General features: G+C 40.0%; 2 protein-coding genes across 2 annotated transcripts in view; one reads left to right on the forward strand and one right to left on the reverse strand.

The window, feature by feature from the left end:
- Window positions 1-35: 35 nt before the first annotated feature.
- Window positions 36-16,384, reverse strand: ppp4r1l (protein phosphatase 4, regulatory subunit 1-like). Its single transcript, XM_086149814.1, has 20 exons — window positions 16,099-16,384; window positions 14,232-14,276; window positions 13,729-13,858; window positions 12,472-12,578; window positions 12,157-12,299; window positions 11,835-11,981; window positions 11,214-11,321; window positions 10,535-10,600; window positions 10,043-10,201; window positions 8,652-8,776; window positions 7,480-7,997; window positions 7,060-7,358; window positions 6,588-6,677; window positions 6,260-6,445; window positions 4,651-4,812; window positions 4,361-4,461; window positions 3,855-3,975; window positions 3,639-3,773; window positions 3,159-3,300; window positions 36-2,241 (listed from the first exon to the last, which is right to left on the reverse strand). The coding sequence occupies exons 1-20, from the start codon at window positions 16,103-16,105 to the stop codon at window positions 2,096-2,098; spliced, it is 2,937 nt and encodes a 978-aa protein (XP_086005940.1). The 5' UTR covers window positions 16,106-16,384; the 3' UTR covers window positions 36-2,095.
- The window catches only part of rab22a (RAB22A, member RAS oncogene family), a 12,018-nt gene continuing 2,933 nt past the window's right edge, over window positions 16,305-25,389 (forward strand). The window contains exons 1-6 of the mRNA XM_086149822.1: window positions 16,305-16,712; window positions 17,845-17,924; window positions 19,145-19,226; window positions 22,503-22,574; window positions 24,124-24,230; window positions 24,683-24,792. Of these exons, the coding sequence (XP_086005948.1) occupies window positions 16,677-16,712; window positions 17,845-17,924; window positions 19,145-19,226; window positions 22,503-22,574; window positions 24,124-24,230; window positions 24,683-24,792 (487 nt within the window). The 5' untranslated portion in view covers window positions 16,305-16,676. The remainder of the gene's footprint in view (window positions 16,713-17,844; window positions 17,925-19,144; window positions 19,227-22,502; window positions 22,575-24,123; window positions 24,231-24,682; window positions 24,793-25,389) is intronic.

Raw genomic sequence — 25,389 nt, forward strand, 5'->3', positions numbered from 1 at the left:
ACACACACGGTTCCTTGTGAAAGAGGCCAAAAGCATTTTCGCTAATCACTGAAAATTTTTTTATTTGGGAAATTAGCCAAAAGTATCACAAATTAACCAGGAATAAAATACAAAACAAGCTCATTTTTAGCATTTTAATTACAGAGTACTAAAAATAACATTACATAAAATGTCTTTTCAAAAGAAACCATTGAATATTACAAAGGTTGTAAATTTTTGTAGTTAGGATATAAAATCTTTCAACAGTGGTGCATAATTGAGAAGAAAAATAATTTCATAAAATGTATATATTAACTGTTCTACTACTTAAAAAAAATGAGATGGACACAAATCGCAGACAGACGAGATGAGTGGGCACTGCCTTTACCGCAGTGAGCTCTCCTTTCCAAGGAAGAAAGACTTGAGATGCACAGCACACGCCACAGTCAGTTTAAATTCTCAAGTTACGTCTATGTTAAAAAAAAAAAAAAAATTACCATTTACAACAGAAGAACAAAAAAAGTGACTTGGTGAGTGCTCCCATTATCCACACACGCGTCGAAGGGGTAAAAAAAACCCTACTAAACTGGCCTTGGTTCCGTTAACACATACTGTATCCACAGGTTTGAGCTGCTGTACAAAAAAGAAAAAAAAAAGGTTGCAGAAATTCTGACAAACCTCATTCTTAAGAAAAAAAAAAGTAATTCCACCAAGACAGGTAAATAATCATTCTTCTATCCTACTGTACAACTGGTAGGCCAGACCCATTGAAAGCTACCATGGTCACATAATTCAATATTAGGTCAACCTTAAGGAATTGGAATACACTGTACACAAACAGGAGGTTTGGGGGAGGGCATGCATAATCCAACAGTGTGCTTGCTTCCTTCCTCCTCTGAGTTTTTCTTTGTTGCGTCCTCAGGAGCCCTTGTTTTAGATGTTTCGGGTGAGTATGCTCAAAGAAAAACAAAAAAAAAATATTCTGATCCCCGTTCGGCGTCCCTCCAAATGCACGACACACACACTGGCCAGCCATGTCCATGTGGAGGTATTTCATTCGTCTCCCGCTGCATGTGGAGACGCGTTGTGTCACATTTTTTGGTAAGGAGAACATACCAGGAGGCGGGGAATGGTGGAAGAAAAAATGCTGATATGGTTTGAATTGAGGGCGAACGACGAGTGGCAGGGGTTGGGGTCGCCGTTCCTTTTGTGCAGTAGTGGTTTCAGTGGCCATGAGAAGACCGGGTGGGGAAACGGCGGGTGAGAAGGGTGAGTCCGGAGAGCAACCCAGACAAAAAACAAGACGGGAGGCATGTGAGGAGGAAACAAGGCGAGACGCACCAGCAGAGCTACTCTGTTAGGTCGGTCTGTCGCTGAAGACCGCACTTTCTTTTTTTTTTTTGTTAATCTCCATCCCGTCTGAGATCCGGGAGCTGCTGCTTTGTCAAGTAAGCTAATGCTGTTTAGGTTCATGAGTTCCCCCTGAGTTAGTGCACACGTCAGAATCAGGCAGCGCTCGTCGCCTGTTTGTTCATTAGGGAAAATAAAAAAACAAAACAAAAAAAAAAAAAAACGAGAAGAAGCAGTAAGGGGAAAAAAAAAAAAGGAAATCGGCAAATTTCATAATCAGACTTAGAATTCGCTTTGGAGAGATCCTGTTGTAGTTTTTTTTTTTGTTTGTTTTTTTTTGTTTTTTTTACAAGTCGTGACTGGTGAAAGATCGAGTCAAAAGTCGTTAGTGGGGAAGGAGGGCAGGGGGTGGGGGCATACGACTCCCACGTGGCGGTGCGGCGAAAGTTTTTGAGTCCTGCTCATTTTCTGAAACCTCTGAGAAGTATGCATGTTTGACATTTCGCTCCCCACCGGAGCATGGCTTGGTTCGCCCAAGTACACACACAACGGTGTCTCCTGATCGAGGAAAAAAAAAAAAACGAAAAACAAACAAACATCCGACATGATTCAAAAGTGATCGCCGTTGAAGCTCTGCCCAGCGGGTCGGCTGTCGGTTCTGGTCAGGTGCTGGTGTTGCGGTTACGCCGACTGTGCGTCAGTCAGACATACAGGCAGACAGGCAGGCAGGCTGAGGGGGTCTGAAGGTGGGGACAGGGAGCTGAGGTTAGATCAAGGGCGCCGTGTCCATCAAGCCTTTGTTGGGGTCGAGGCTGGCGAAGAAGCGGACATCCCGGTCCTTGTCGGATTGCAGAGCCATTACGGTCTCTTCCAGCTCGTCAGAGTAGGCACAGCACGGCTCCTTGAAGTATGCTGGAAACAAGCATAAAACAGTTATAATACAGAAAAGTCATATCTTAAGGACATAATGTAAGGAAGACGAATTTGCATTCAGGAGGTGAATTTTCATACATGAACCTTGTACATATCAGCACTTTTTAAATTTTGCTACGAGTTTTGCTCGTCAGCCGAGTCAATCATTTATTAGTTTCCGTACAAAGTAAAATCGGCAAATTAACTTAAATTATGCAACCTGCTTAATCTTAAACTGTACGCAAACACTAAGAAAGGCTTAAAACATCCAGCTAGGAATTTGAAACGTGTTGAGAGAATTTGACAGTTTACCTATAGATTCCCCAAGAGTTACACAGTATCACCTCAACTTCCAAGTTTAATTTGCTCCATGACAGAGCTCGAAGCTAAATTTGCTCATTTACCAAAGTCAATTTTACCACTGAAATGAACTAAAATGCCATTATTTTGTTACTCCTTATATAAGAAAAGTGTACTTTATAAATACCAAATAATCGATAAAAATGATACATTATAAAAGAATGTGCAGAAATATACTCGTGGCCTTGGCGGAGGAGGTCGGGGAGTTTTTCATTTCGTGCTCTAAATGCAGCTTCACAGACGACGGCAGTGTCAAACACTGATACTGCTCATTTGTAAACCAGATCTTGGCTCGTTTCAGAAAGCAAAAAAAAAATAAAAATCAACTCTTATCTTGAGAAAATAAATCATAAGCAAAGGTTTCACTGGTAGTAAAATGTATGTTAGACTCTTCAAGTTTGAGTATATGTTGTTGTGCTTGATCACAATTGGAAAAAATCTTGAAAATTTTCATAGTGTTAACATTATTTGAGCCTGAATTTATTATTCAAAGCTATGAACTTTGGTGCCCTACTTTGCCAAGAATGAGAAACGGACGTCCCATAGTTGCATTCTACCTTTCTCCATGACACTCTGTCGCAGGGCCTTGGCTACAAGTACTCGAACGTTGGCCACCGGGTCCGAGGAGAGGCTCAGCAGGCTGGGTAGGAGGTGCTGGCTGAACTGCTCCATGGGCATGCAGTCCTCCTCCACCACGGCCTGAAGAAGAAGGAGGAGGAAACGACAGACAGGCGGGTGAAACACGGGAAATCTAGGGAAATCTACCATCAGATTTAGAAGTTGACAAACAGGTCCCTGACAGGCCAGTTCCCAACTGTGGCGGTGCTTTTTTTTTTTTTTTTTTAACTACATCACTAAGTCTCTTTGTCAAACGTGTACGTTTTGTTCCTCTGCCTCCTTCCTGAACAAAATAAATCAACAGCAGTGAGTGGAGGGGACAAGGGGGGGGGGGGGGGGGGGGGGGGGGGCTGACAAACGTGGAAACAGCTCAGTTTCAATGGTCCCTGCTGAGTTGACAGGACGGAAGCTGTACTGACCTGGCAGATGAAGGCGAAGGCCTGCCGTCCCACCCACTTCGGGCAGTGACAGAATCTGACGGTGAGCTCGTTGATGAAGTTCAGACCCAGATCGTCCGCCCCGCTTGCATAGAGCTTCTGGAGGATCTCGACAACCTGAGGACAAATGCTTGATCAGTGGCCAAGAGGGGAAAAACGCGTTCGAAACTTGCTGTTGGATTAGGGCTTGGCACGCACCAGTTTGTAGGAGATCCACCTGACCTCTGACACTTTGTCAGAGCAGAGCGTGAGCGCGATCTGCCTGAGGTAGTCGTACACATCGTAATGGCTGTACAACTCGATGATCAAGATCAACTGCCTGGAAGGGAATACAGAGAGAAATATATCGATTTGTGTACGTGCATGGAGACAAATGCCTCAAGAAAAATTAGAGCTAAATTAAATATAGCAAAGTCAGACGATCATCGATACAGAGCAGGAAAGCGTGATATTGACTCCGACCAAAAGAATGTACACATAACTGAAATAGACTGATTAATTAAAAGAAAAAAAAACATTTGAGATAAATCAAATAATGAAAACAAAAGACTCCCTTCACACATTGCTTTGGCTTTTCTTTTTACCCCCCCACCAGATGTCCAATAACAGTTACAGAAGGGAAACTGTCATTGGGATCTAAAAAGAAAAAAAAAATGTTCCTTTGTTTTTTTTTATCCAGAGTGTCAGGGGAGAAGGGGACATACTCTGCCAGCTCATATCGGAACCTCCAGTTGCGACTGTTGTCCGTTACCATGAACTCCTGCAGCTGGTACAGATACTCTCTCCTCTTGTCTGCGTGTAACAGCTGCAAAAAGACACACAGGCACCATATAAGAGGGCAGTTCCTATAGTTTCCTGTCAGGAACCCTGCGTGCTTTTCTTTGTGCTCATGTTGCCAGGCAATCTGTCCGGAGCAATTTTGTTTAGTATTTTCAAGCGCTGATAGTTGCAAAGGTTGATCACATGCCGAGCAAAACGACAGCAAAAATCTCACCTTGAGGAAATCGTAGAGGTGTTTGAGGACGCCGATGCGGACCTCGTCCAGGTCTTTGAGGAAACCGTTGAAGATGGGCACAAGGTCTGCTGCCGTCAGTTGGTCGCCTAGGATAACCGCCAGTTCGTGGATGGAGAAGGCCAGCGTACGCCGTACTTTCCACTGAGAGAGGGAGAGTAGAAGGCAAGTAAAATAATAGTTACGAATATATCTATATACAGTAGCCTCTTATCTGTTGCGGGGGGGTTACGCTCCTGAACCAGCCTCGTTAAATGAAAATCTCATTTTAAGATATTTCACACAAACACAACACTGCAGAGTAACGCTGGGAATGAAGATCGCACATCGATGTGAAATGAACAAGGCTAGATGCTGAATGCATGCTATGCACAGGAGATGCATAGAATGATGCTACGGTCATTGAGCCAATCAGAGCCCAGGATACAGAACACCATGCTTTGGTTGGTCGTCAACCTACAAAACACTTATTTTACTATAAAAATAATTAGAATAATTAATTTATAAAAACTTATTCATACCGCAAAAACCCATGGTACAGCCAATAATCATCCATATAGAATTAGATATAAAAAGTTAAAAATCTGCGATATAGTGAGGCTGCAAAATGGCAGGACACACACGCACACATGCACACACACACAGGATTTGATCAAATCCATGAAGAATCAATTAGCAAAACATCTGGATAACTAAAGCTAAAAATCTGGGTGGGGAAAAAAAAAAAAACAACCGTACAGATATTTGTAAGATTTGGAGTTTATTTGGAATTTTGAAACGCAGAGGTTAGCGCTTCTGCCACACAGCAAAAGGGTCCCTGGTTCAATCCCGACCGGAGGGCTTTCTACGTAGTTTGCATGTTCTCCATGTGACTCATATTATTACCTTCACATATTTATATTTTATTTTTATTACTGTTATTTTTCACTGGGTCTTAAAATGATTCCATCCAAAAAAATAAATTATCTCAGACATGGATAGTCTGTGCTGGAATGAAGCCACGAAGCAATATTTCACTTTTAGACTCTACTTTTCGACATCAGCCACGTTAAGTTTTCGAGAAAAGTAAATCTATATTACTGTTCAAGCCAAAAGAAATAACTCGGTAGGGCACAGAGAGCGACTTTGGGGTTCGGTTTTTGAACGTGTGCAACAGGCGTCACAAAAAGATTGTGACACTCCATGTGAGTTTAAGGACTTGGCACAGGGCTCACAGTACCTCACTAAAACATTGAATAAATCCTGTGACTGGTTTTCTGGCGTAAAAAAACAAAAACAAACTTCGTCACCACAGCTGTTTTACTGAAATTACGCAACAGTTAGAACTGGATCATGTCCTCATCAGACCTGGAACTCAGATGCTTCCCTGGAACTGAGACGCTTTCAACACATTTGGGACAGGTCTCTCAGCCCGGGGTTTGGACTTGTCAAGGAACTTAAAAATCAGCTAACATTCCAGGTCAAGATGTTTGTACGGCAACGTTTCTGTGTCGCGGCATTTTGAGAGTTCTGCTTATCTTCATGTCCTCCCCCCATTTCAGAATACACGATAATCTTCAATTCCACATGCTTTCCATATTACTGCCCTTACCTGGACGTCAGTGGCAAGAGTCTCGTACGTGTCCTTGAGGCAGTGCCAGTTCTGTCGGCCCAGTGTGAGCGCCACGCCTGGCAGGCTGAAGGCACAGTGTTTTGCGATCTCCGTGTCCACTGTCTGCGCTCGGGCAGGGTCGGTCATCGAGAGGTACTGATCCAACAGCTGCTGAGGGATGACGTTCTGGGAGGTGAGCAGATGAATAGGATTGGTGACCGAAATGCCGTGGGGAAAATCACAAAACAGGAAAATTACGCAAAAGCAATTATCGCCCGGGCGCATGTTTTCAATATTTCCAGGATGTACGGTCGTCGGTGTGACTGACTTGCACTTTAGGCTTGTCTTCATACAATCGATTGTCAGCAGACTCTTCCTTCCCCTCTTCCTCCTCCACACTTTCAATGAGTTCCGACTCCTGGGGGAAAGACATGTCAACACATCAGCGGCACATTCTGACACGACATTTAGTGGTCAGTTAAAAAAAAACAAACAAACCACCAAAAAAAAAACAAACAAACCACCAAAAAAAAAAAAAAAACCTTATTTGCATTCTGGGTAATATCCTTGTTAGGGCTACACTGTCTATCTAAGCTTGTTTACGTTGAAATCAAACATATTATAAAATTTATATTTCAGTAAGATACCATCTAGGTCCATCTCAGTCACCCCAATGTGTAAGAAAAAGTGAGCAAACACCATCTATTATGAAATATAGGTCATGTCCGGAGTAATGTGTTTAGTAAATATAATCACGCTATCTGACTTGGAAACATTTAATTATCTGGGGTGTCTCGTACTAGAACGGGAGAGATTGGAGGAGTCTCTTCCTGGTCCTCCTGTGGCTCTGTTTGCGTCTCTTCGTCTCCTTGCTCCTGGACTGGACATGACTCTGAGGTCGAAAGGGTTTCCACCGTTTGCTCCTCTTCCGTGGGACTCGGTTCAGCTTCTGCCTGGACCTCCACTGACTTACTCTCGACAGAGGGGCTGTCGGCGTTGCCCTCGGGATGCAAATCCGGCTGGGTTAACACCAGGTTATTATCTGACGGGCTGTCGAGCTGGGCGGCCTTCAAGGCCGCTGACAACACCTGGACTTGGGCTGGAGGAGGATCGGACAAGCACAGCTCAAGTTTACATAGTGACGCACAGCCAAAATAAACACACAACCACAGTGGCTGCGAAATGAGCTGAACATCCATTGCTAGCTGGTCACGTCTCACCTTGTACGTCAGGGTCGTCCATGTGAGGCTGCAAACAGTCCAAGACCATCTGGATCTGGTCACTTGTAGTTTTACCAGGGCTGGACTTGGACTCGGGACAATTGTCTTCTGGCGGCTTTCCTTCCTCCTTTTTCTTGTCTTCTGTGTCTCTCACATCCTCCATCGTTTGACAATTTAGCATCTCGAGCTCCCCACTGATGTCTGGTAGAGGAGACCTCCAGTAGTGGAAAGAATTAAAGTTCTCATCGGTCTGTGCGCTTTCTCTTGTGTTCTTGGTGTTGTTAGCGGCTGCCAGGCCATTGTTGCTGTTTCCTATGGTGGAGATGAAGCCTGTGCGCATCTCTCTAGGAGTTGGTGTGTGGTAGTCATCAAAATGCATTTCTTCATTGTCAGCTGTTGACACGTGCTCTGGGGACGGCGTGGCACGGCCGTCCTGATTGGGAGGCGTGTGAGCTATGGCTCTTTCTTTGTGACAGCTGCTAATATCAGAGCAGTTCAGGGAGTTCAAGGAGCAGTCACTGGAACAAAAAAACAACATAACACATTAAATATTTTTGTATGGATATATGAATACATACGGTTTCCTTGTGTGCAGGAAATAGAAGAACATACAAATCCAAAGTGACCTTTAAGACTGATCGTTTTTCTTAAAATATTTAACCAGCAACTCAACTGAAAATGAACTTAGTTCATAAGTAATTAATGGTTAGTTGTAGTCGAAATCCTCTTGTCATGGAAACTAGACTTCAATTTTTTCACTTGAACACATTTCACCCCTCATCCAAAAAGCTTCCTTAGTTCTGAACTTCAGAGATTTATCGATTTCGGTATCTAACTTTTGCTTTAATATGTACTATAAGGAAAAGGGACAGGTTTTTTTTGTCCTAAGATTTCAGATATGATCACACCCCGCTGAGTAACAGTCATGATTCACCAGTGAGATGACGCAAGCTGCGTCTACGCTTGCATGAATGCCAACTCCATCTATTGTTCAATCAATGCAACAAAGCAAATTAGCGCTAATAAAAAAGGATCATCAAATCAACTTTTATTTAAACATAGACTTTAAAAATACCGCCTACAATATATAAATACATAAAAGATCTGCTGGGCAGAAAAGAAAGGCACCGGAGGTGTCGAGCTGAAGGTCAGTGTTGACCCTGCGGTCTTACTTGTCTGATGTACACCGAGGAACTTCTAGCAATGCTCCGTCCTCCCTGAAGTGAAGACCTGTGCTGGTTGGGCTGGCAAAGGTGGAAATGAAACGGCCCAGAGACTGAAAGGCGGCCTGCCGCACCTGAAAAAAAAAAAAAAGAATGCATGTCTGTGACTTCAACCATGCAAAACATATCTTGTGGACATAACGGTGTTTTTAATTGTGTAGTATCCTATAAAAGAGTGGTCAAAATTAAATCCTATATCTTGGGTTGTTGTTACAGTGGACTACTTAACATGATAAAAAGCTGGGTTGCTGCAAACATTGTCAACATGATTCCATCAGTCTAGTCCTGCCTGAAGCGCTTTTTCTTCTCTGATGAGGTTGTTTTAATATCAACTAAGTGAGGAGACTGCAAGGTTTCAAAAAGACTAATGCAATGTTGTTCATGGTATGTTTGCGTTTACAGGTGTGTGTTCAGAACAATACTAATTACAGCTGTCTACAAGCCTGCATCTGTCAAATAGGTTGGAAAGAGAAAAACTAGCCTTGTATGCAAAAGTTGAAAAAAAAGTGTCAGGAAGTATTCAGCATCTCATTTTGCGATCATTAATAAAAAAATTAAAAAAAATCTTTCTCACATACTACAAATCTGTGGAACCATTCTCTCCTCTTTGGGCAAAGATGGTGACAGAGTGAAGAAACTGACTTCTGTATCAACAATCTGTCATAACAAACATGTAAGAAAAAAGTCTGGGTCTCGTAATATTGACAGGAATGTTGCTGTAGTGGTGAAATGAAGAGGAGTGAGAAGAGCCACAAAAACTTCCCCAGAGATACTATATAGAGAGATTTAAAAAAATAAAAAAAAATTAAAATGTGCAGATTCCTCAGCAGTGGTCAGACTACCACCAAAACAGCACCACTCACATGAACAAAGAAGCTTGTAATCAATTGAATTTTATCATATTTAGTATTATTCACGGGTTTCCATATTCCTTCTAGTAAGATTACAACCTTTTGACAAATAATGATGTTCTGGCCATTTTAATGTTATTCCTATACATAAGTTGTTTTTTTTTAATTTGATGAAAGGCAGCATTTTAGGCCAATGTGTCATTCTGCAATATACACACATTTCAAAAAAAGAATAATTTTAAATTAGGATGCCTCGATGTGCTAATAACTGTCAACACCATATAAGGCTAGAATGCTGTCTGCAAGAGCAGATACAATGTATTCACATTACGTTCAACATGTAACAAATTGCGAATAGACATACTCTGTCATGTTTACCATTGTACTCAATACTATAAAGACGTGTTAAATGGATAAATATGCCATTGACCATATACAATTGCAGGAATACAGTCTTCAAAAGTGTATGCTGCCATTTCCGTGTCTTACCCAGCGAGACTGGTCGCTGATGAGGCTGATAAACAGGGGGGACAGTTTTGCACGTCGCACCTCCGGAGAGGTGGAGTTGGAGACCATCATGAAGCACTCGGCGCACGCTTTTCTAATGCCCCATAGGCTGTCTGAACATAGATCGAAGAACTTGGGAATCTGCACAACAAAGCAGGAGAGAATCAGAACCTTGAACCCGCAAATTAGAAAAAACATCTGTCAACAGCAGAGGTGCAAGGAAATTATTGACCGACTTATGGATTCATGGACAGCGACCTGTGACCAACGGTGAAGTTACGCAACCGTCTCACGAACTTGCAAATGTTCTAGAGCATGAAAAGTAAACAAAAGCCCTGAGGGGACTGTCTTTTAAGAAGTCAGTAAAAAGAACAAGCTTGAAAGAAACTAATACTAGGCCATGTTTACATAAAGTAAATGGTGCTGTCATTTTTGGAATGTGCCATTGGGTCAAGGGGATTTCAGAGTACATACCAGTAGTTTTTCTGTGGCCTCCTGACCAACAATAGAACAGAACTCTCCAAAATTGGCAGCACAGACCTGCAATATAACATCGAAAATTTAGTCAGGCCAATAAGGAAAAACCAGAGTGGCAAATAAATGACAAATAACAGAGCTTAAAACAGGGCCTTGTCACTCCATTGCCCTTGGTTGGGAAAACAGGACATGATGACATGATGAAACTGGTGGTTAATTAAGTTTGGCTTGTTTTTAAATTGAGGCATAATGTTTCATTTTTATCCTTGAAAACACCAACTTCTGTATTCAATGATCGATCAAAATAAACAAAAATATCTAACAAAAAAAAAATGAAATTAAGTTTGAACATGAAGGAAAACTGGTGTTTTACCACCTTTTTAAACTTCTAACTTCCCTTCCCTCACTGGCACTGGTGCTGCTGGGGAATTAACATTCCACACAGAAAACAACAGTGCAGTGTGGACCAGGCTGATGCAGAGAACAGAATTAAGGCTGACTTGCACAGCTATTAAATTAATCTTATGAAGCACCCGTGACGTAATTCGAATAGCTAAAACGCTTATTTGTCCTGTCTGGGATGCATTGTAAAACAACCAGGCAGATTCAGGATCTCATGAAAAATTAGACAGTCTCCTTAAGGTTGAGGAAATGAAGTGGTTGGGAACTTGTTTACCTTGCGAACTTGAAAGAGCCTGGCGTCACTGCATAGGTCACAGAAACGTGGCAACAATAGATGCTCCACTGTGTCTTTGCTCAACATGGTGACAACTTTACACATGATCTGTAAGAGAGCGGGTGGTGGAATTACTACGGTCACACGAACATTTGAGGCACTAAAACGAGAACAAAAAGTGCCACTGAAGGATAAAGTCACAGTGTTAAGGAAAGGACTGAGAAAAGGAAATCAGGAAAAATGAGATTGAGGTTAAGTCTGGCCTCAGGAGGCCGTGCCTGAATTAAGAAAATTTGATTTGAATCAGATTAAATGGATTGTGCAATGACATTTGACTTAGTGTTAAGAAACTACAATTTCCACGCTTTAAAAAGAATCTCAGCTGACATCAATCTTAAAACCATACAGTAAATTATACTGGTGGCCTGACTGAATGTGCTGTCTGAACATAAGGTCATAAACAAACCAGTTGTGCTTGTCTGCTTACAATAACATGAAAATTATATAACTCAACCACAAAAGTGTTTTTTTTTTTTTTTTTTTTGTTTTCTTCTCCAATTTGGCTCTCACATTTTAGCGATCATAATAAGTAGCCATGGTCAAATATGGGGGAATACTTACAGCGACTGCCTCAATTTTGTAGTCATCGTCACTGCTCGGTTCCGTGAGGTCAAGCAGAACTGGGCAAACTTTGGTCTCCATATCAGCCTTAGAAATGAGGCCTTGCTCCAACAGGACAAGCAGCGCCGCCTGGCTGGTCTTTCGCACCTGGAAAATGTGTGAGGTTGAGGGAGTTTAAAAAACCTGTTGTGTTTCTGAGAAGATGCTGAACTTTAGAGCACAAAGCAAATACCACAGAAACAAGTACAGTGACTGCTCCTCTTGAAAATTGATCTGAAAGAATAAATGAAAGTGTAGTCAAGAGGAAAATCTGGAGGCCTACCTGGTTATTTGGATCAGTGAGATACCTGACTACAATTGGTACCAGGTATCGTGAAAAAGCAGCAGGAAAATTGGGCCGACTCTCATGTAGAAACATGGCAATGTTTGGGACTTGCTCCATCAGTTCAGCTCTCACTGTGGGCTCTGAGAACATACACACAAAAAATATTTGTCAGCTACAAAACAAAATAAACAATTGTTCCAAAGAACTAACCTTTGACATTTGATTTACTTGATATGATAGAAAGAGTTTTCCAAAGAGAAACATAAAAGTCATGTAAGACCAAGCTAAATAGACACTATGCAAGTGGTCTACCTCCATCTTCTGACATTCTGGCCACCGTCTCCATGACGCTGATGAAGTCATTTTCATTGTCGCTGAACTCTCGAAGCACATCGAGTAGCCCGCGAGCCACGATCTGCCTAGAAAGCAACAGGAGAGCTGTGTTAGGGACTGCTTGCCGATACCTGCGAGGGTACCAAGTAACCATGACAGAACTGTCAAGTACATTACACATACTCTTGCAGAGAAATGCCAACATGACGGCAAAAAGCTGAGTTTGATCAGCACAACATCAGGAAATAAAACAGTTACGTGAGGAAAGTAGGAGTGTTTATGGAAATGTCTTTGAACACATAGCTCATACCAAGAACTATAATTCCCCAAAAAATGAAAATACACATACAGGTTAACACTATGATCAGATAAAACAACAATACCAAATGGCCAAAGAATTCACCCCCATCTTACTCCTTTACATTTCAAGAGATATATATATAATTTTGGCACAATAACACCTCATCTCCTAGTAATGATGTTAGATATTATAGGCAAAAAGAAAAAAAATACAAGTACTTCACGCGAACGTGTAATCATTGTTTAACAGTTCAAACTGATATCTGGTGACACCTGAACAGCATTTCATAAAGGGCACTTTTTTCCACCAGATTCTTCCTCATTGATAAGTCCCACTATGATCCAGATGTTTCAGTGAGTCAAAATACCCTCAAGGAAGAAAATCCTTTGCCATTACTTGTTCAAAGAAGGCCTAGTCTACCATTTTTGCAGATATATTTGAAACCACAATGTCAAAAATATACAGTCCACATTTCCTGCTTATGCTTCTCTATAATAGGTATGCAAAGCTTAGTATAGTCCCTTTAAATAGAATATGCTCAAGAAGAAGACAAAGTTGTTGACAAAAATAAAATAGTCCATGTGTTGCTACATGACCAGCAGAGAAACAGCTTTATGTAGAAAATGTCTCACATAACAGCAGCTTAAATAGAATATTCATTTTTAATTAAAACTGCAGCAGCTCTTGACCTCTAGACCAAGTTGAAAAATTGATGGTCTTTTGTGTGGCATCAACAACTACTTATAAATACAGAAATTTAAAGAGGCAATCGAGCAGCAGAGTGGCAGGTTTGCGTCACCACATAGCTTGACAAAGTATCTCCCAACAAGCTTCCTTTGTTTAGGGCAGCCTTGCGTATCATTCATTGTACCAACATCCTTTTGTCTGTTTTGTGGAGGGCTGCGTTAAGGGCTCCAGCATTGAATTCCACTTACCTGTTGAAGACATTCTCACTGAAGGCATATTTCTCTAGTCTACCCAGAGGTGTTAGGTTGTCTTGTCCTGCATCAAGGAAGGCTGTAATGCGAATACCATCACACTCTGAACCGTAGTCATCAAATCCAACTGCAGGTAGGAAAGAATGTTAATTTTAGAGTTCGCAAAACCAAACCTGACCTCTAAAACAAACATTAGCAATCATATGAAACAAAAAAAAACATAAATGAGTCACACTTCTATGTTGATGGCATTTATTCCAGCAACTGAATCTTAATGATGTTTGTCATCCTCCTTACTTGAGTGATCAATAAAAAAATAAAACAGAAGGGTGCGGCTATTTACCCAGGGCTGAACATTTCACAACTTTCGGGAACCACAAAAACTAAAAATCTCAACCTAACAAATCTTACAGGGATCTGGCAAGATTAATATACCTCTCAATCAAGGTGTAAGGCAGAAATAATTCTCGATTTTTAATGTTTCTGTTTTGAGTACTCACAATCATCCAGATCATCATGCCCATCTTCAAAGTATAAAGATAGACCTGAAAAAACAAACACATTTGCATGACATTGGATTCAAGGTTTCAAAAAATTGATGGTAGCAACCATGAAATCAACATACTTCCATTCTTAAGTAACCCAAAAAACCCTCTTGTTTTACCTTGTACAAGCATTTAATAATGTTGAGTTTATGCCAGGACTACATAGCTGATATTTGGGGCAAATTCTTAACTTAAATAAACATAGCATTTAAATTTGAATTATTCATTCAGTCGTTCATTTACTGTAACAGAGATGCTAGAGCTAATTCTAGCTGGTATTTGGAGAAAGGTGAGGAATCACCTGGACAGCTAGCCTGATTAAGGGACATTGAAAGACCAATTAAGAGACAGACAACTGTTTCCATGTTCGAGTCTACAGGCAATCCAAGAGTTGTAAGTTAACCTACAGCATTTTGGACTGAGGAAGGAAACCAGAGAACTGTAAGAGCCCTAACTGGCACAGGGAGAGATTCACTCCAAAGAGAAAAATTCGAAGCACTGCGCATCCATATTCAGATTAACATATTTTTATGATAATTTTAAATTTGAGAACTCAAAAAACAGAGAGGAGCATAACTTCAAGGCACCAAACAATAGTTTTTGGTGCTGTTTTTCTCTCTTTTTTTTTTTCAAGATTTGTATAACTTCCAAAACAATCTGACATGAGTGACTTTGGAGATCACTGTAGAATTAGGGAATACTGTTCTTACACCAACATTCACGTCTTTTCATAATGGGCAAGGTTTGTAGAAATCTTATACCGCTATTGTGAAAAATTTGTGGCAAACTGTTATCGTTTTCCCTAAGACAATTACTAACCAGTGGCTTTCATTAAGACCTTGACATTACCATTCAGAGTGTGAGATGTTTATACTGAAACTACAAGACAAATGCTAAATGAGATTGGTAAATGATACATAATGAAACAGTCTGTTATAAAGACACATACTGCTCTACCTTTCACTGCAGTAACACACAGAGAAGTATTCAAGTTAACACGCAATTGTGCTTTTAAAAAATAAATTAATTGAGTGATTATTGTACAAAGCGAAACAAGAGGAATCCACGGACTCAAACATTTAGGACAGCAGAACAATCGAAAGGAGTCCCCGAGTAATTCTAGAGCCCCCCGAAATAAGTGCAGATGGACAAACATTGGGTATGAGGACTAAGACCAGTGTTTACAACTGGGCAACGAGGGGAATGTGATCCAAATATTACATGCAATCTATTCTCGAAAACATACGTTAACGCGCTGCTTCAAGAAAAGAGTTTAACCACATGTTTTTTTAATCGAATCGCCTTCAAATAACGTCAGCGTAGAATAACATATGGCCTGTATGATCGAATAAAGGGGGATTTGATCAGCTTATGGAAGAAATTGACTTTAGCACCGAAGCTAACGTTAGCTAGGTCAACTCGCTAGCCTTTGCTATGACAACAGTTCGATGATGAACACGGCTACGACCAATCCCTTGCGTCTAGTCTACGTGAAAACAATTTTATTTTAAAAACTTTGTGAGCATACAGGGACATTTTGCCTTTAAAGGGCGCCGCGGAGTCATCCATTTCGACAACACTGGATAGCTTTTGTTAGCAGGCTGGCTATAATTGCTAAGTTTGCTAACACGGTCTGTCCGTCCCTTGCGCTTGACTTGGCTCGCCTTAGCTAGCACTTCGCTTGTGAGTAGTACAAAAGCCGCCAAGAGGGATTCGCGTCTTCATCTTCTTCCAGCGATTTCTAACACTAATGCAGCAATAAGACTTTGCAAGTAACTCAACATCATCAAAAGAAGTTTAAAAATGCCAAGAGTGTCATTACCTGCCATCTTGAGTCTCGGCTCGGCTCTGCGGGCTGCCGTCCCGTGTGGGCTGTCACCACCGCACAGCTGTCACTCAAACGAGGCAGGAAAGCACTTCCTGAAAGTATTTCCCCAATACTGTATTGACAGATGAAATGTAGTTTTAAACAGTAACCAAAATGATAGTTTATTAAGATGCAAAGATACTCGACATAACTGAAAATAAGCACGGCCTGAACGCTTTGTGTATCTGCCAAAAAAAAAGAAAAAAGTAAAAAAAAAAAATTAAAAAAAAATAAAAAAAAGGGAGCAGGGATAGTCACGTGACCACGTACCATGGTTCAAGATGGCGACGGTAGGCTGTGTGGGCTTCGCTGTTAGCTAAGTACTTGTTTACAATGATCATTATGCGGCAAACACGGGCGTTTTAACGCCAACAGGGAGGGACACTTCCTTTCCTGAGATGCTGCTGCCAGTGACCACTACGAATTAACATTTTTTGTAAACACAGAATTCCTTAAGGAGATTACGAAACAGTCAGAAGACAATATTTGTCAATTGTCATTACAGCAAATTAGCTTTGAGGAAGGAAATCGATATGGCGCTCAGAGAGTTAAAAGTTTGTCTTCTGGGGGTAAGTTAGCATGATTTTCTCAAAAGACACTTGTCCTTGGACCATCCGATTCGCAAGCTACTCATACCTGTGGCATCAAAGGAATCTGCCTTTTCGTAGTTTCGATAGATGGATCTCTTTACACACGATCAGTGACCCAAGTACATGGAGTCTGCTATTATTGATTTTCTGTCCTTAAGTTATTGTATAAATTAACGTCTGCATACGGCAACATGCCTTCCCTGCTCATTGTACCAATGTTAGCCATTTACTTTAGCTGCATGCTAACGACCCTACATCTCCTTAAATTAGTACACCTTTTTAAATGTTAGTCATGCAAAAAAATCTTCAGAAATGTTCTATGTCAGTCCAATGACACAATTTATCTTCAAATTAACTCCTCAGGAGTAATGTTTTTGTCATATTCCCTCCTGTTTTACAAACCAAGTAATTGTTAATGAATGTAAGTAATTGTCCGTAGTGTCCTAAGATGAGAATAATAAAATGATAAAATAATTATAACTGAACATCTAAAACTTGATTATTGTCAATCCAGTAATATTTGTGTTATATGTGATATGTACTGTTGTTCAAACAATGTAATGATGATATTGAAAATATTTTTGGACATCCAAACATTTGTCATATGCTCAACCACAACCTAAGTAAATAAGTGTAAAATGCCAAGAACCTTAAATCTGAAAACTCTTTGATTCAATTTTTTGTCTGTTTGTGATGCCACACCTACAGGGTGGCTTTAATTAATTGAAACATTTTTGCAATTGCAAACTTCAGATGATCTCCAAATTGAAAGTTTACTTCTCTAAAGTTGCATGTCGGTTATTGTAGCAACGCCGTTCATGTTACCCATTGTTAGCAATCAAGGAAGTGAGTCTCTCAATGAAAATTGTTAGGTAATTTATATTACCTTGGCATAACGTGTACAGTTTATATAAAGAGAGAATATGGGAAAACAAGCCACAAAATTCCAAACCATATATTTGAAGATAGTCATGACTCCCATTCAGTCAGACAACTGGCCAAACTTCAGGTCCTGCCATAATTTCAGGACACTTTTTGGCTTTTGTTTTCTGATAATGTAATTTAAAGCTTTGCTAAGATCCACAGGAACACTGTTCGTTCGTCTCTGCAGGATACTGGTGTTGGAAAGTCAAGCATTGTTTGTCGATTTGTGGAGGACAGCTTTGACCCAAACATCATCCCAACTATTGGGTAAGTAACCTTGTTTTTGTCTGTAATTTCCACTGCATAAACTTTCCGGAGGTAATTCCTGTCATGATTTAGCACTCAAGGGATGAATCTGACCTATTTGATTCTGTTTAAAATCAGATGGTTAGTCTACTGACAGTGATTAAATGGTCAGACAGTTGAATTTTTTTTTTTTTTTTAAAAAGGAAAGAAGCCAGAAGTAACCCATTCCAGCTTTTTCAAGTCTTGTCACCAAACTAAATGATTGATTTAATACAGGGGCGCCCAACACATTTTGATCTACTGCTTGATCACAAAGGCAACATGGGTCGATCGCGTAGCCCTGCCTATCAAAATAAACTCTACTGTACAATGTAAAAAATGACAAGACTCTGAGTCGCAGAAAATGCAACTGTACAAGTAGCGTGGATAAATCGCGTGTCATTACAAATAGCTGTTAACCTATCATCCATCCCCACTGCGGCATTGACGTGCTTGATTGACATACAGTACAGCCAATCCGAGACCTCAATACAAATACCGTTCCACCATGACTGATTGATTTGGAAGTGTGTTAGAGGCTGGGCTGCCTGATAGTTGACGGAGTCCATTCAGTGCAAGATGTCATAGTAAGGCAATGGCCAAAATGTACACAATTATATTGTGCCATATATGTTCATGCTGTTATGCAAGGGAAACAATTCATATGCACACGCACACACACACACATACACACACACACACACACACACTACATATATATATATATAAATATACATACACACACACACACACACACACACACATACTCATTGCTGGTAGATCATTTGGACGTGGTCATTTTAAGAGTAGCTCCCAAGCCAAAAAAAGTATGGGCACCCAGGATTTAATACATTTTAGACTGAAGATCTTATCAAATAAGCTGGAGGGGTCTGAATGCGTCATTTTGTGATGATCTTTGTCCTTCGAGTGTTTAAAGATCTAACAGTTGCCAGTACATTAACAAAAGAACTGATTTGAAATTAATCTGAAAATCATCAGTTGTACTTGTGATAATGAATATGACTTTTCTAGATTTTTGTACTATTACCTTATCATGTAATCCCTTCAAATTACAAAGGAATTTCCACATTTTTGAGTGTGTGTGTGTATGTGTGGGGGGGCATGTGTGTTTTTAAATTAAGATTCAAGTGTCATTAAATAAATGGCTTACAACTGGTGACAAGGCTGTTTCTCTCTATCAGGGCGTCTTTCATGACCAAGACAGTGCAACACCAAAACGAGTTACACAAGTTCCTGATCTGGGACACAGCAGGACAGGAGCGGGTTAGTAATATTATGAATATTTTAGAATGTTTTTTTTTTTTTTTTTTTTTTGCTTGTTTCTCTTTTTTAAATAGATTATGACTTTGAGTCAGTTTGAGTACAGAATAATAATCAATGATCATGACTTGATTTATCGGTCTGTTTGAAAGGAAGTGATGAAATTGCATTAGATCCACCCTGGCCCCCCCCTCCTCAGGAAAGTGCAGTTAAGCATTATTTCTGATAGGGGGCAACATTTACTTTTCTATAGGTTGCACTGCCAACTGAACATCACCTTCCCTTTGTGCCCCTGTAGCTGAAAAGGGAGTTTATAATATATCTCTGCTTCTTCTGCGTCATCTTTGCTCTGCCTCTTCTTTTCTATATCTTCCTCTCTACTCTAAACATTATGTCATATAAAGAGTATTACTTCTTTACATGTAGTGTGGCAGCACTTATTACTCGTGGTCTCGAAGTATTTAGCTTTGATGACATTGATGGCTTAAGTATAGGACTTGAGCCATAATTGTGCATTGAAGTGAGAAATGCATTCTTAATATTTCAGTCAAACTTTTAAGATTGAAAACCATCCAAACACCAAATCAAAGTCTGCAGCTTGAGGAACTGCTTTCGCTTTTTACTCCTTCCCTTTACTTCCCATTATCTTAACATGCTTCTCCTTTTCCCCTGCACAATCCCCTGCTGCTGTAATGATTTCTTCCCGCTGTTCTCCTCTCCAGAGAGGTGAGATAAGACGCCGATTGTCTTTTATCCTCCTCCTCCCCATCCTCCTGGGGTCTCTGCTTCTCCATTGCTTCCAGGGGACATAAAAGGAGTCCTGTTTTAAGATGAGATGAGCCAGTGAATTCTATGCAGTTTTTGGCCGCGACAATGTCTTCGTCACTGCCACTACACATCAGGATGTCCCTTTTTTCGATTTCATTTCGTTCAAATAGTAGTGAAATGTTTCCTTGAATTCTTTTGTGTTTACTTTATGTCCATTGTGTTATTCCGTTAGTCCCCCCCTCCCAAACACTTCCCTCTCCCAAGTGTTTCACATCTGTAAGTTGAAAAGTAGTGACATTCCTCTCATGTGCGTGGGTGCTTGTTTTCATACAAAGCTGCTGTGGTATTTTGAAGCCTTTCATGGCCACTTTGCTAACCTCTGCACGGCTTTGGCCAGTTAAATCCGCCGAGTTGAGAGGGGGCGACACAAAACAAGCCCATGCACACGGGTGGGGGTGACAGAGGCACACACGGGAAGCTTTGTGTCCTCTTCATTTCACAATCTGTATGTCTTGACCAGATGAGGCCTAGAGAGCCTGCGTGAGCCCACCTATACACAGCCCGTTCGGGGCCTCTTCCTGTGACTGTTTCTTCTCACCGAAAACAAACAACCCCAGCGCTGCATCGAAGCGGAATGGCAGAATTAATTTTTGTTTTTGCGCCCTGCATGCGGTTTTAGGAATTAATCAACACTTTACTGGGCATTGCTGTGGCTATTTTCTGGACTGTTATGTGGCCAGACACCTGGCTTCACTGTGAGTGCGCTTTGGATTAAGGCAGAGATAGACCACACAAGACTGGCGGTGTTGCAGCTCAACATTAGCCAAAGAAACAGACAGCAATCTCTTCAGTGTCCCTGCCAAATCTCCCAATTTGGAATCCCATTGGTGAACATCTGAGCCAGAAACAACTATAATTATGTGGAATGTGTGCTTTCCTGAGTTAACAGCGTCACCTCAAGATTGATACTTTATCCCATCATGTTATAAAGGAAAATAGAACCGGCGTGAAAGCAGGGTCATTACAAGTGATGATCTTATTGAGATTTTTTTTTTTTGTAAAACAAATATTGGAAAACTTCTGGTTCACGGTTGTGATATTCTTAATTTCTGCAACGAGAAGCAAAAGCTAGCACCTTAAGCTGGAAAGGCCAAAATATTTTCGCAGTTTAAGAACTGTGCATGGGAAACAATCACAACTTTGCAACTTGGAGGCATATTTGTCAAAAGTTAAGGCTCAAATTTGCTGAAGTGTTTGAATTATGAATGCATATTCTCAGCACATCAGCAGTTTTCTATTAGCCTTGAAGATATCAGTGGGTTGCCAAGGCTTTGGGTATTTGATTTTAAGATAATGCCAACAAAAATTGGAAGAAAAAAAAAAAGTCATTACATTTGTAAGGTTTCAAAAAGCTTTTCATTTTAATTTTTTTATTATCAATGTTTTGAAACAGAATTGCTTCCCCTGTCCCTGTAGAACCAAGAAAGTTTGGTCATGAGATGTTAATGCATCTAAATTTTGAGAGCATATTGATTTAAACAGTGAGCAGAGTAAATCTGCAGTTTTACTGTAAAAACACAGATAACCACTAATAATTGTATTTCTATTACTTGGCAATTGACAAGTTCCATGGAAACCTTGACTGCTCACATACCTCTAATTGATGCTGAAGTGTGATTTAACCTCATTGTCCCCTTCAGACTGTGTTATAAAGAGCAGCATTTATTAAAATTCTGTGGCAGCTAAGAGCCCAAACCAGGTTTATACCATGCTTTGGAAAGTATTTTACCGGGAAAAAACACCAAAAAATCTGGCAAAAATCATAAACCTCCGCCTCCCAAGCACGTCGTTAGTAATTTCGCACACGTTTTTTCGATTTAAGCGAGGGCTTTGCGATGCACCGGGTTAAGATCAAATGTATAGTTTTCCATAAATGTCAAAACATTAACAGTCTTTGACACATTCTGCTCATCTTTCTCTTGATGGCTACCACATGTGTGAAGTCTTGGTGGAAAGACTTACTCTCCTTCAATATTGAATTGAACTACTTCGGTTATTCGCTCCTAAAACCGGGTGATATTGTTCTTGTTTTCTTTGCTTTATTTTGATGACGCATTCGAGTTCGTTACAGTTGATTTTACTGTGCCTAATGAAGCTCAGTGACGTAACCACTGTAAGTCGATGCCTGCGTAATGGATTAGCCATAATCTATGAAAAGCCTTGATACTTGCTTGTCGGTCTATGGGGTATAAAAATATATGAGAACAATTAAATGGTAATGATGTTTTTGGTTCCTTTTCCTGGCCGAAAATGGAGAAAAAAAAATGGAGAGACATGCTCTGTACCCCGAACGCCGTGTTCATTTTCACATGGTTTTGATGCCGCAGATCCTGTGATGTCACCAGCTTGTTCTTGTCCAAAACTGAACATCTTGTCTCCTCCCGCTCCCGAAGAAATGGTATTGAGCGTTACTTATCACCGCTGACCCAGCTTTTCCCTGTCTTCACATAGTTTCGCGCTCTGGCACCGATGTACTACAGAGGGTCGGCCGCAGCCATCATTGTTTATGACATCACAAAAGAGGTATTGTTCCCCCTTTTTTTTTCTCTCCTCACCAGCTATATTCCCAGTACAGTGGTTTTGTTTCCTTGTGGGAAATTGGGGTTCTTGTCCGCAACACGAAAAAAAAAAATTGGAAAAAAAAAATGTTGGTGAGCTACTTTACCATGCTTAGAACTCCTCAAGATATAAACTACAAGCAACAGTTGCCTGTGTTTACTTAGTGTAGCTGAAGGAAAGGAACCAGGGGGAAATGCACTTATTAGCAACTCTTAAAAACTCATTCATTAACACAGGGGATTTCATTGTGTGGGATAGGGGCCCCCAAAATGTTTTAGCAGAGGATCCTTGAATCAATGTAAAAGAATACTGCATTATCACAGAATACTTTGAAATGTGAATAATCAAAAATATACTTGACAGATACAACACCGGGCTCCCACGTGTCCTGAAAATAAAGTTAGATTTGCAAAAACCTCATTCTCCATTCCTGGAAAACACTAATGAAATGGAGATAATGTGACATTTTCCTGGAGAATCTTGTGTTATCCATGAAATTATTTGACATGCTCCTATTTTCTCCCCTCTCAGTTTATTCTGCAATTGAGTGGTATCATTGTTTGTCTTCATTGAAAATGAAAGTCATATTTCCACACCTCAAAAAAAGATGTTCTTTTATGCTTATGAGAAAACCAATTAGTTATTCGTTTCAAGAGATCTTTTTCACCTTTCTTTTTGCATGTTACTCTTTAAAAAAATGTTTAAATCTAATCAATGGAATGATTCGTAGATTGAAAATCAATTTTACCTGCTGTCCCAATAAAGACTGACCACTTCTGAAAGAGGGGAAATGTATTGCTTTGGAACAATCCCCATCTGTCAGATCTGATAGAGTGTTGCTGAAAATGTCCAGAAACAGTTCTGGAAAGTGATCTGTAGAAATCTGTGGGAAGGCTTACAGCAGACGTCCAAGCCTGAATTATTAAATGGCAGTATCTTTCGTTTTTAGAAGTTATATCAAACAGCAACATGAGGCTCCCACTGAAGGTGGTGTCTAAGGATTTTTATTTTATGTCAGTTTGTTGGGTCCATAAAAGGACCTAAAAAAGGTAAAAGGAAAAATGCCTACTGCTGTTGGCTACGACTATGATGATTACCTGAAAATGTCCTGTTTTGTCTCAAGCAGAGCAGTCCCATTATAGTCAGATTCCATTTAAAAAAAATCACATTAAAGAGGATGAAAAACCTCGAAAATGGAACCGATCAATTGAGTGTGAAGATAGCTGGCAGCGTATTAAACAGGCCTCTTGACTTTTTAAAGCTCCCGCTATTCACAATTTGGCCCTAAGACTTGGCAAACTTTGTCTTGTCATGCAGATAAAGCCCTTTTGGTTTTTTTTTTATATTTTTATGTAACTTATTTTTAACAAAGTGTATTGTTTACCATAAACCTCTGTTCACCATAAATCTCTGTGCGAGTGAGTAAACATTTCCTAGGATCAATTATTTGATTTAATATCTCTGCATGCTCCTTTTTTATTGTTCATTTTTTTTCAACATTTTTTGCAACCAGGAGTCCTTCCAGACGCTGAAGAACTGGGTCAAAGAGCTTCGCCAGCATGGCCCTCCCAACATAGTGGTCGCCATTGCGGGTAACAAATGTGACCTAGCAGATGCCAGGTGAGGCCGACTTTAAGGTTACTTACGTAATGAGCAAAGCTGGTGTAATGATGGGACATGTGCAATATGGATTGTGCAACATACTGCGCACCTTGTGCAAAAAATATAAATCTCTTTCAGTGCACGGAAATTTCTGACTCATGGCAAAGAATAAGAATGAAAACCTTTTTTTCCACAAACACACAAAATTGCTCCTTGTCCATAATTAATTATAGTCTGTAAAAATTTTAGTAATCATTGTGTACCATATACATCCTTTATATTTTTATGGACTTTTTGAAGCAAGGATGTACATATTTGGTTGACATACTGATGTCATTCATGAAATTGGGCAGTCTCCCATCCATTAGCTGCAGAAAAACTGTGGCGGATGGATGTCTAACCAGGCACATATCAAAACTCTATTTGTCGATACTGCAACAGATACATTTTTTTTCTTTGAATGGTCATAGGGAAGTTGCAGAAAAAGACGCCAAGGACTATGCCGATTCTATTCATGCTGTCTTCGTGGAAACCAGCGCCAAAAATGCCATCAACATCAATGAAGTGTTTATAGAGATAAGTGAGTGTGTTTCATTAAATCAGAAGTAATAACATCAACCAGTATTTTAAAGATATTGGTCATTTTTTTGTCTCAGCAAGCTGAAGGATAACATGATGCTCATTGTTGACCGCTGACAATGATGTAAACTTCAACAAAAGGATGTATATCAGTGCTTCATCAAAAAAATATTAATACAATGTGAAACATGAAAACAAGAGGAATTAGACAGAAGATGTGACAAGACATAAAAATAACTGTTAAAAAAAATAGATTCAAAATTGTAACATTAAAAAATGTTGGTTTAGTTTAAATGAAGTTTTAGTTGTTTATACTACCAGCAGTGTCAACCTCATATGAAAACCAGTTTTTTTAGAAGTCAGTGCTTTACATGTAGTATGATAATATGTGGAGTGCATTGGGAGTAGTGAATATACTCAGATGGTAACATAAGATAAAAAGATCAAAATTGTTACTTAAATCAAAAAAACACATTTTAAAAACTATTTAGTGCTTGTGTAGACTGTTTTTTTACTTTATAAAAGATTTAATTGTATTTACATATTGTATTTAAAGGGTTTCAGTTTATACAGGCATTTTCTTCCTTTCAGTTTGTTT

Source organism: Fistularia commersonii, chromosome 7 (genome assembly GCF_037954325.1).
Source record: "Fistularia commersonii isolate RoL2024-O1a breed Wild chromosome 7, RoL_Fcom_v1.0, whole genome shotgun sequence".
NCBI classification, from domain to species: Eukaryota; Metazoa; Chordata; class Actinopteri; order Syngnathiformes; family Fistulariidae; genus Fistularia; species Fistularia commersonii.

What these genes read in the sequence shown, in the direction of transcription:
- ppp4r1l (XM_086149814.1), bottom strand. An exon ending in GCATGATGATCTGGATGATT is followed by an intron (nt 13,859 to 14,231) that starts GTGAGTACTCAA and finishes TCCTACCTGCAG; the next exon opens with TTGGATTTGATGACTACGGT. An exon ending in AAGACAAGCCTAAAGTGCAA is followed by an intron (nt 6,446 to 6,587) that starts GTCAGTCACACC and finishes CTCACCTCCCAG; the next exon opens with AACGTCATCCCTCAGCAGCT.